At 39.9% G+C, this 11,676-nt stretch overlaps 1 protein-coding gene across 1 annotated transcript in view; it reads left to right on the top strand.

Moving 5' to 3' along the window:
• Positions 1-696: 696 nt before the first annotated feature.
• LOC122561450 (mucin-19-like) overlaps positions 697-11,676 on the top strand; it is a gene marked incomplete at its 3' end in the record, with an annotated part of 67,059 nt that continues 56,079 nt past the window's right edge. Inside the window, exons 1-4 of the mRNA XM_043713193.1 lie at positions 697-787; positions 6,718-6,771; positions 7,829-7,906; positions 8,029-8,257. Of these exons, the coding sequence (XP_043569128.1) occupies positions 739-787; positions 6,718-6,771; positions 7,829-7,906; positions 8,029-8,257 (410 nt within the window). The remainder of the gene's footprint in view (positions 788-6,717; positions 6,772-7,828; positions 7,907-8,028; positions 8,258-11,676) is intronic.

Genomic DNA, 11,676 nt, shown 5'->3' with positions numbered 1-11,676 from the left:
ATATTTCTACTAAGTCCTGGCAGTGATAATGTGTCATTCTTAAAAGAGATTCAAAGCCCTTTGTTTTTGTTTTACTCATTTTAACTTTCTTAACATAATTTTCCATCACCTTAACCTATAAACAAAAAGAAGGAAATTCCTTAAATAACTTCAGAACTTGAAAATTGTGTTGGTTCAGAAAAGATTTATCTAATTCCCTCCAGGTAATTAAGTCAGAGTTTTTGACAATTCAAGTGAAAAAATAGTATAACTAAAGCAAAGTATTCCTTGACTATTGACATTGATTTAGGTTTATGTTTGACGATGAACTCAGCTCTTACTTTGCATTTTTAAAAATTTAGACTAAGTTATTCTTACTTACGTGGAGAAAAACAAGGTAGTATTGTCTTTAAAACATTGGACCACAGAATATAAAAAGAGCTGCTTTCAGGTAGTTAATTCCAGATAATTGCAATTAAAATTTTACACCAAAATAATTGTAAATAAATGCAAAGAAACTTGCAAGATTTTACTTTAGAACTTGATAAGAAAATTAATTTTACATCTGTTATAGAGAGTCTGCCTGTCTATTACAACTGGCAGAATTTTAATTACTGAATACAATTACTCATTTTCATTTCCTCATTCCATTTGAATACCCAGGAACTGATCTGCAATATAAAAATTAGGAGCTTCAGTAGTCAGCACCTAGTTAACCAGAATGACATTGCCTTTCTAGTTTCAGGTCTAACTGATACAATGCAACGCACTGTTTTAGCAATAATCTGGGCTTTTGCTCTCCTTAAAGGTAAGACTTTACTAGATATTTTTGTTTTCATACATATCAACAGCTAAGGAACACAACTTCATAGTTTTAGAATTTTTGCTTGTTTCAGGGTGTATGTGCATATGGGGCATGCATGTCACTCAAGGCTCTTGATTTACTCTTTAATTTCTTTATATACCGATAAATTGTTAATGAATCTGTAGAAACATGTTTGCAGACAGCAATTGAAAACCAATGGTTTTTTTGGTACAGTACTCACCCCTTACACTTTCCATGCTTATTTTGAACAGTTATCTACATTGGGTAAATAGTGGTTAACATCTATCTTTGATATTGGTACTAATTACAGAAATAACACATAACCTTTACAGGTGCAGAATCATTTTGACAGATGCAGTAGTTTCAATTGGCTGTTTAAATCTCATTGATATGCATATACCTTGTTGATCTATCTGTCTTAATTCTTTCACAGATGTCAGCTACTTAGATCACACACTCCCATTGCCTTTAGTTCTATCTTGTGAACCTTTGCAACTTTGGCACCTGATACAAACCATATTTTCTACCATGTTTAGTTTCTACAGATCTTAGGCTGTGACAGGTGGGAAATGATACGTGACTGCTGTCCCTTGCTATGTTGCCTCTCAGTCCAGGATCTCACCAAGTGCCTGAAGACCTGTCTAAAGTGTTTTTATGCTGATTTTGCTTTTGGGAGGCTTCCATAATTATAAGCAAAGACTTAAATTTTCTGATTACACTACCTCCTGCCCATAGAGGACAAAATATGATGGCAGCAACATGCACATTCATTTTGCATTCTGTGGTAGTAACTAATTTATTATTTCAGTCAAGAAAAGAAAAACTAATTGAGATAACAAAACTTATACTTACATTGTACTCCAAAGTAACGGAGTCTTCAAATTTAATAGCATTTTTCCTTCTTACATTAAGATTCAAAGTTTCAATTAAACTATTGTAAGTTTTTCAATTTCATAGCTGTTTTTACAGTTTGTTAGCAAAGAATTTAATGAACATTAATTGCCAAAAGGTGATTATGAATGTTAGTTCCTGAAATTCACTCTTGAATTTTCTTCTAAGTCTTTCAATGAGCAGAATCAATAAAGACCAGATGAAATGTATTGAGTTTAAACAGAGCTGTAGGAAAACAAGCTTATTAAATAATCATTTATATAAAATGAATAATAAAACCTCTTATCATACAAAATTTAAATTAATTTGTTTTTGTTTTTATAACTTTGTGTTTTTGATAAAACACATTTTGTTTACTTCTAACCATTTGACAACTTTGAAAGCATAGAGTAATGTGGGTGGGTCAGAACTTAAACATTAGGTATGTTTGCACTATTGCTATATGACCGCACAACAGTAAACAGGTACAACAATACCATAGCTCTTAGAGTCAGCTGGTGGGAATCCAGATTCGAGAAGCAGAAAGTAGACCAAATTTGTTTCCAAATATTACATTTAATTAAGGGATGATTCCTATTTTTCAGATATCAATAAATTTAAAATCAATTTTAACCAGCTATGGTAAGCAATCAATGATCCCAAAAATAAAGATAATGTTATTACTTAATAAGTTAGTTGCATTCGTAACCCAGTCCAGTACTACAATGTTTTCTTCTTTATTTATTCATCGAATGTGGGATCACATGCAAGGCCAGTATTTGTTGCTCATGCTGAATTATTCTTTAACTGACTGCCATGGCTATTTCTGAGAGCAGTTAAGAGTTATCCACATTGTGTGGGTCTGCAGTGGCCTGTAAACCAGTCCCAGTCAGGATGGTGGATTTCTTTCCATAAACACCATTGGCGAACTACATAGGTTTTATACCAGTAATAGTTTTAAACTTATGATTTTAGTTTTACTAATTCAATGTGAATTCCAACATCTGTTTTGAATTTATACTCTGCTACATATTATGGTTGGGTTTGAACTGCCTGGGTCTTTGGATGATTAGTCAAATGGAACTATCACTATTCCACTGTCCTCCAATTTAGTATCAGGATGTTGATGCAAATGCAAATAAAGCAATTATTTTAGATCTAATGTTATATTGTTTTTTTCCTCTCCTCTTGTTTTCTCTTTCATTTCTTCTTTTCTATCATTGTTTTATGCTATTTTTGAGAAACAAGAGTGGGTTTTGTTTCCTAGCCTCGTGGTTTTATCGTTATCACTTTGAAAATGGTATTCTGAGATCCAGGAAAATGATTTTGGATAATTACTTTAACCATTCTTTTCTCCACCAAGTGTAAAGTTTTAATTGGCAGAAGGTGCCGTTGACCCATTTGATGTTTCAAATGCATCATGTTGTGGTTTGTGAATATTGTTCAGTTCTACTGCTGTTATTTAATGGAACGTCCTGCACCAGAACTAAAACACTTGAGACAGGAATTCTGTGTTACCAGTTTGCATTAAGAGTAGTTTAGCAAAGGTCCTTTTAATGTTAATGTACATTCGGTAACCATTATAGTGCAGGTGTGAGATTAACATTGTGGTGAACAATAAATAAAATTTATTGGATGGACTTACAATGAAAGAAAATTTTGGAATCACTGTGGAAATAACAGTAGCAGATGGCTGGAAACTGTAAGGGCAGATTCAGGCAATTAACTGTCTATTGTTCAATTCATTAGGTAACCAGCAGATGTGGCAAGACATATCTTTTGATAACTGGTGGGAAGTACCCATTCAAAAAACTCATAGAAGTTTTAAAGCATTTTATCTAGGAGATCCAGGGAGCTCTTATGGTCTGAGAAACTTGGTGCCAAGATCTGAAGCCCTCTAGTCAATGTATCCATGTTAGCTTCACTAACTAGTTGGAAAATCTGTATCATGTAATATGACAGTTAATATTTCTGATGTCATTATTGGCTCCAGTGGCATGGCATTGTATTGAGTTCTGAGAACATGTTGGCGTTGAGGAAGCTGTCTCTGGTGTTCCAAGGTGGTATTCAGCATCTCAGTGTGAGAGTGGTACTCATCCAGTATCAAATCTGGACTGACACTGATTGTCTTTTTCAGGATTCACAGACTGATAGAGTCATAGAGATGTACAGCATAGAAACAGACCCTTCGGTCCAACCTGTCCATGCTGACCAGCTATCCCAACCCAATCTAGTTCCACCTGCCAGCACCTGGCCCATATCCCTCAAATCCTTCCTATTCATATACCCATTCAAATGTCTTTTAAATGTTGCATTATACCAGCCTCCACCACTTCCTCTGGCAGCTCATTCCATACATGTACCACCCTCTGTGTGAAAAAGTTGCCCCTTAGGTCTCTTTTATATCTTTCCCCTCTCACCCTAAATCTATCTCCTCCAGTTCTGGAATCCCCCAACCCAGGTAAAAGACTTTGTCTATTTATCCTATCCATGCCCCTTATAATTTTGTAAACCTCTATAAGGTCACCCCTTAGCCTCTGACGCTCCAGGGAAAACAGCCCCAGTCTGCTCAGCCTCTCCATATAGCTCAAATCCTCCAACCCTGGCAACATCCTTGTAAATCTTTTCTGAACCCTTACAAATTTCACAACATCATTCCGATAGGAAGGAGACCAGAATTGCACACAATATTCCACTGTCAAACCACTGTCCTCTACAGCCGCAACATGACCTCCCAACTTCTATACTCAATACTCTAACTGATAAAGGAAGGTATACCTGCGACTACACTTTCAAGAGCTATGAACTTGCACTCCAAGATCTCTTTGCTCAGCAACACTCCCAAGGACCTTACCATTAAGGTATATAGGTCCTGCTAAGATTTGCTTTCCCAAAATGCAGCACCTCGCATTTATCTGAATTAAACTCCATCTGCCATTTCTCAACCTACTGGCCCATCTGATCAAGATCCTGTTGTAATCTGAGGTAACCCTCTTCACTGTCCACTACACCTCCAATTTTGGTGTAATCTGCAAATTTACTCACTGTACCTCTTATGCTCACATCCAAATCATTTATATAAATAAACAAAAGTAGTGGGCCCAGCACCGATCTTTGTGGCACTCCACTGGTCACAGGCCTCCAGTCTGAAAAACAACCTTCCACCACCATCCTCTTTCTTCTACCTTTGAGCCAGTTCTGTATCCAAATGGCTAGTTCTCCCTGTATTCCATGAGATCTAACCTTGCTCACCAGTCTCCCACGGGGAACCTTGTCAAACGCCTTACTGAAGTCCATAAAGATCACATCTACCACTCTGCCCTCATAAATTCTCTTTGTTACTTCTTCAAAAAACTCAATCATGTTTGTGAGATATGATTTTCCACGCACAAAGCCATGTTGTTTATCCCTAATCAGTCCTTGCCTTTCCAAAGGTAGAAGGCCTCTTGACAGAGGTAGAAGGTAGAAGACAGAGGGTGGTGGTGGAGGGTTGTTTTTCAGACTGGAGGCCTGTGACCAGTGGAGTGCCACAAAGATCGGTGCTGGGCCCACTACTTTTGTTTATTTATATAAATGATTTGGATGTGAGCATAAGAGGTACAGTGAGTAAATTTGCCTTGCCTTGCCTTAGAATTAGAGGGGGTCATTTCAGAACAGAAATGCGGAGACATTTCTTCAGCCAGAGAGTGGTGGGCCTATGGAATTCATTGCCACGGAGTGCAGTGGAAGCCGGGACGCTAAATGTCTTCAAGGCCGAGATTGATAGATTCTTGTTGTCTAGAGGAATTAAGGGCTACGGGGAGAACGCTGGTAAGTGGAGCTGAAATGCGCATCAGCCATGATTGAATGGCGGAGTGGACTCGATGGGCCGAATGGCCTTACTTCCACTCCTATGTCTTATGGTCTTATGGTCAAATACATGTACATCCTGTCCCTCAGGATTCCTTCCAACAACTTGCCCACCACTGAGGTCAGGCTCACTGGTCTATAGTTCCCTGGCTTATCCTTACCACCCTTCTTAAACAGTGGCACCACGTTTGCCAACCTCCAGTCTTCTGGCATCTCACCTGTGACTAATGGTGATACAAATATCTCAGCAAGAGGCCTAGCAATCACTTCCCGAGCTTCCCACATAGTTCTCGGGTACACCTGATCAGATCCCGGATATTTATCCACCTTCATGCGTTTCAAGACATCCAGCACTTCCTCCTCCATAATATGGCCATTTTTCAAGATGTCATCATCTATTTCCCTACATTCTATATATTACATGTCCTTATCCAAAGTAAATACTGATGCAAAATACTTGTTTAGTATCTCCCCAATTCCTTGGAGAGTTCTCTGTAGAGCACTAGATTTTCAGCCTCTGGAACCAAGGATGGCCTTGATTAAATACTGGGCAAGAAGATCCATTGGGGACTTTCTTGACACTTGCAATTAATTCCAATAAGTAATAAATTAATGGCTAATTAAGGCTCTCAACTTGTTACCGCTAGTTTGCCTGCTTACTAACAGAAAGGAAAAATGGTTGACTTGCTGATTGGAAACTTGGGTGGCCTGACTTGACAGAGTCTCAATTTACCCAAATCTGTGGGTGGTATCTAAAAACTAACCCTTGTCCCAGCTTCCAATTCCCCTGAAATTCTCTCCCTGCAATTCTCACAGTATGAGAAGCTAAAGAAAATCACAACTTATTTCTGTTGAGTTTCTTGAAGAATAGGCCTTGACCAACAGTCATTAGGTTCCAAAACTTTCCAACATTCGATTGGCCTGTGATTCATTAATAAGCTCACTGGTCAAGCTGATTGGATAACAATCTGTCCAATTTACGAGGTGATGGAGATGGGCGAGTTAGATGTTATTGAACATGCATTCTCCTCGACATGGCCTACAAATGGAAAATCATTACTGTTAGATTTATTTTTAAATGCCAAAATAGTTGAAATGTAGAAAAGAAAAGTAAAGTCTTGAATTCTACTCTAACTGAGAAAATTTGTCTTGTTTGTTTCAATAAGAAAAATATTATCTCTTTTCTATCGCAGGTTATATTGCTGCCCACACATGGACTAACCTAAACTATATAGAATCCAAGTTTGGTAAGTTTGCATAAAATAAAATGTACAAAAATTTCCATGATATTCTATATACAGGTAATGTGAAAGGTTAGGATTAACATTTTATTAATAATGTTTGGAATATACCATAAGCTGAGAACGTCTTTTGAAACTTATCTGGTGGCTTCTGTCTCTAAAGAATAATTGAACCTAATTTACCTGTTTTATAAAAATCATAATAATGATAATTCAATGTTCTGTTTTTGATTCTTTCATTTGAGTTTAATTTACAATTGAAAATATACATTCTTCTGTTTAAATTTCTTCATGGCCTGAACCTTCTTTATCTCTGTAAGCCCCTCCAACATGATGTTCTTCCATCATGTTTTAGGTTTTATGCAGCCAAAACAAAATGAAATAGCAATACTACAAACCTGTTAAATACAATATTTTTGTTAACAAATTGTAACCTCCCTAAAGTCCAGAATTTTTGGGATCAAGGTATACTTGAATGGTGAAACTTTCTGAAATAACATGCAAATGTCTAACTGTAAGCATGTAAATCAAATATAGCCATATACTTTAGACATAAAAAATGATAAAACATTTAAAGCAATCAGGAAATATGTTTAATTTATTTTAAAAAAAGGTCAAGATAACTTGGGCTTGCTCAGATGCGTTTCTGTAAACCAATTGGAAGTAGGGAATGATGTGTGACATGGATGGAATGTGAACATTGACTATAGTTCAGGAAAATGCAGCACAAGGTTACAGGATTCAGAATTAACATATCACCAAGCCCAGGTAGGGGAAAGCAGAGTAATGATAAACATTCAATATTAAGAAAAAACTGAGAACAACATATTTTCCCAGAAAGTTTGGCATTGTGCTAACAGTATGAAAGCTTCTCTTCCATCATCCATTCTCTCTCTCATTCTCTCTCTCTCTCTCTCTCCCTTACAGTATGTGATAGTCACAGGTTATTTCATCACAGTTAGTTGTTTTTAAAGAAAGTTGGTTATACAAACTTAGAAGTAATATTTTGAAAATAAATTTCACAAGTAATTCAATCAGATTTAAATCTATAATTTTGCACTAGATCTGGATGAGTCTGCTCTTACCCAAATCGTCCACAAGCGATCATTGGATGATTCTTTCCGTTCTCCAGTGAATCATTGTGAGTACATTGTATTGAATATACTTCACTGTCCAAATGTATTTAAGTGCAAAATGACATTGAACCTGCCAAAGCAACAAACCTCAGATTTTATAACTTAGGGAAATGTTTTTTTCTTCCAGATACCTGCAGTACATGGGGAGGAGGAATCTTCAGGACATTTGACAATGAACTTTTCCATCTTAAATCCACCTGTGACGTTTTCATGAGCAAATCATGCTCAAACAGAGTTGATATATATGAGGTAGAAGTCCGCAGAGGGTCAAATGGAAATCTGGAACATATATACATCAAAATTGAAACGACCACGATTGCTCTGACAAACGGGACAGTTTTCGTTAACAACCATAAGTAAGTTCACTTCTGCAGGATAATTTCTTTGGTTATAATTAGAAATCTTCAAGAGAACTATTACTTACTGTATATTGTCAATTGTTATTCTGCTGGCACCTAACCTGCTAATATATTTAATGCATTTTAACTTTAAAATGACTATAATGCTGTTGCAAAGAAACCAGAAAGGTTATTGAAATAGGTAATAACATACCATTTCCACTGTCAATAAAAAAAACATCGACTTGTTCGTGAATTCTTTAAAAACATCAAAACATATTGCTACAAAATTGGTAACTGTAGTCACTGCTCAATGCAACAGTTGCTTACTTCAAGAATTTCAGTAGGTTTGACAAACATGACCCCTTTAAAAAATCCACTCTGATTTTATGTAATCCCAAGTGTCCTGTTATCACATCCTTTATAACAGATTCCAGCATTTTTCCTTTTATTGATGTTAGGCTAATCCCTTGTCATTTTATACAGCTCAAGCAGATCCCCTCTCAGCTTTCTCTGCTCTAAGAAAAATAGTCCAGCCTATCTAATCTCTCTCTGTCACTAAATTACTGCAGCCAGACAAAATTCTGGTGAATCTCTTCTGCAAACTCTCTCAGGTGCAATCACAAGTCCCTTATTGTGTGACACACAATACTCCAGCTGTGGTCAGAATAACATCTATTATTATCTTATCATTTTTATTTCACTGAAATTTGCCTCACAGTGGCTCAGTGGTTAGCACAGCTGCCTCACAGTGCTAGGGACTCCAGTTTGATTCCGTCCACTGGTTACTGTGTGGAGTTTGCAGTCTCCCTGTGCCTGCTTGTTCAGCGATGTGTAAGTTAGATGCATTAGTCAGGGGTAAATGTAGAGTAATAAGGTAGAAGGAATGGTCAGTGTGGGATATTCTTTGGAGGGTTGGTGTGAACTTGTTGGGAAAATGGCCTGTTTCCACAATATAGGGATTCTATGATTCTACGCTTTTGCCTCTCCTGACTGTTTGGGGTTCCATAGTACATTCCCAACAATAGCATTACCCCAAACAAAAACAGAAGTTGCTGGTAAACCAGCATCTGTGAAGAGAAAATTAACATTTTAGGTCTGGTGAACCTTCCTCAGAACTGGACCTGAAACATTAACTGTGATTTCTCTTCACAGGTGCTGCCAGACCTGCTGAGCTTTTCCAGCAACTTCTGTTTTTGTTTCTGATTTGCAGCATCCACAGTTCCTTCACTTTTTAATATCATTGCCCCATTTTGTTTTACAAATTCTAAATGGGTTAAGCCACTTCAGTCAGTTCATATTGAATTTCCCCTGTTGGTTGCTGTACCCAAACACCAGGAGTCAAAGATGAATATTGAAAATCTGCAATGTGTGAAAAAGACCCCTTTAATATTTTACCTGTGGGGTGGGCTATTAATGACAAAAGGATAACCTTACTATCCAATTAAGGTTGGGCTCTTGAACTGTAGGACTAAATAAAGGCCATCCAACTTGAGAGAACAATAAGCTGCAAAGAAGACGAGTGAGGGAAGGGAGAAGTTCCCTCTCTCCAACATTTTTAAAGTTGAATTACAAAAATGTTTTTGCAGCCAGTGTCAGTGGTAAGTGTCAGGGGACATATCTGTAACACCTGGGCAGACAGCCCCCATGTCTAACCCTGCCCCCACACCTAACTCCGCCCCCACGCTGATCTCCGCCCCCACTCCCAGCTCCAGCCCCACAGGTCCCAGGTCCTAGCTCCCAGCCCTGCTGTATTTTCACAATCCGTCCAGACCTCCCCCTCTCTGAGGATGTAAGATCAGTCCTCAGCAGAGGCCTCACCTTCATCCCCCTACGCTCCCGGATTAACGAGTTCAACATGCGGCGAGACATCGAACAATTCTTCCGCCGCCTTCGCTTTCGCGCCTACTTCTTCAACCAGGACTCCCGCCCACCCTCTAACGACCCCTTCTCCCGCCTCCAACACACCCATCCACCTGGACACCCTGTGCTAGCCTCTGACCTGCCCTCGATCTCTTCACAGCCAACTGCCGCCGCGACATTAACTGCCTCAACCTGTCCACCCCTTTTACCCACTTCAACCTCTCACCCTCCCAACGTGCAGCCCTCCACTCCCTCCGCTCCAACCCTAACCTCACTATCAAACCGGCAGACAAGGGACGCGCGGTGGTAGTTTGGCGCACCGATCTTTACATTGCTGAGGCTAAATGCAAGCTCGCGACACCTCCTCTTACTGCCCCCTTGACCATGACCCCACCTCCTACCACTAAACCATCACGTCCCAGACCATCCATAACCTCATCACCTCAGGGGATCTCCTATCCATCGCCTCAAACCTCATCATCTCATAACTCCGCACCGCCCGCTCCTGCCCAAAATCCACAAACCTGACTGCCCCGGCCGACCCATTGTCTCAGTCTGGTCCTGCCCCACTGAACTCATCTCTGCATACCTCAACACGGTCCTGTCCCCCTTAGTCCAAGAACTCATAACCTAGGTTTGGGACACCACCCACGCCCTCCACCTCCTCCATGATTTTCGCTTCCCCGGCCCCAACGCCTTATCTTCACCATGGACATCCAGTCCCTATATACCTTCATCCCCCATCATGAAGGCCTCAAAGCCCTTGCTTCTTCCTTTCCCGCCGAACTAACCAGTACCCTTCCACTGACACCCTCCTTCAACTGACTGAACTGGTCCTCACTCTTAACAACTTCTCTTTCCAATCCTCCCACTTCCTCCAAACCAAAGGAGTAGCCATGGGCACCCGCATGGGCCCCAGCTATGCCTGCCTCTTCGTTGGATATGTAGAACAGTCCATCTTCCTCAACTACACTGGCACCACCCCCCACCTTTTCCTCCGCTACATCGATGACTGTATCGGCGCTACCTCGTGCTCTCACGAGAAGGTTGAACAGTTCATCCACTTTACTAACACCTTCCACCCCGACCTCAAATTTACCTGGACTGTCTCAGACTCCTCCCTCCCCTTCCTAGACCTCTCCATTTCTATCTTGTGCGACTGACTCATCATGGACATTTACTATAAACCAACCGACTCCCACAGCTACCTAGATTACACCTCCTTCCACCCTGCCCCCTGTAAAAACACCATCCCATATTCCTAATTCCTTCGCCTCCACCGCATCTGCTCCCAGGAGGACCAATTCCAATACCGAACAACCCACCTGGCCTCTTTCTTCAAAGACCACAATTTCCCCTCAGACGTGGTTGACAATGCTGTCCACCGCATCTTCTCCACTTCCTGCTCCTCTGCCCTTGAACCCCGTGCCTCCAATTGTCACTAGGACAGAACCCTACTGGTCCTTACCTACCACCCCACCAACCTCCAGATACATCGTATCATCCTTCATAATTTCCGCCACCTCCAAACAGACCCCACCACCAAGGATATATTTCCCTCCCCTCCCCTATCA

The sequence above is a fragment of the Chiloscyllium plagiosum genome, chromosome 23 (genome assembly GCF_004010195.1).
Source record: "Chiloscyllium plagiosum isolate BGI_BamShark_2017 chromosome 23, ASM401019v2, whole genome shotgun sequence".
Lineage (NCBI taxonomy): Eukaryota > Metazoa > Chordata > Chondrichthyes > Orectolobiformes > Hemiscylliidae > Chiloscyllium > Chiloscyllium plagiosum.
Note: the sequence above shows the minus strand (reverse complement) of the source record. Positions and strands in the feature narration are given on the sequence as shown.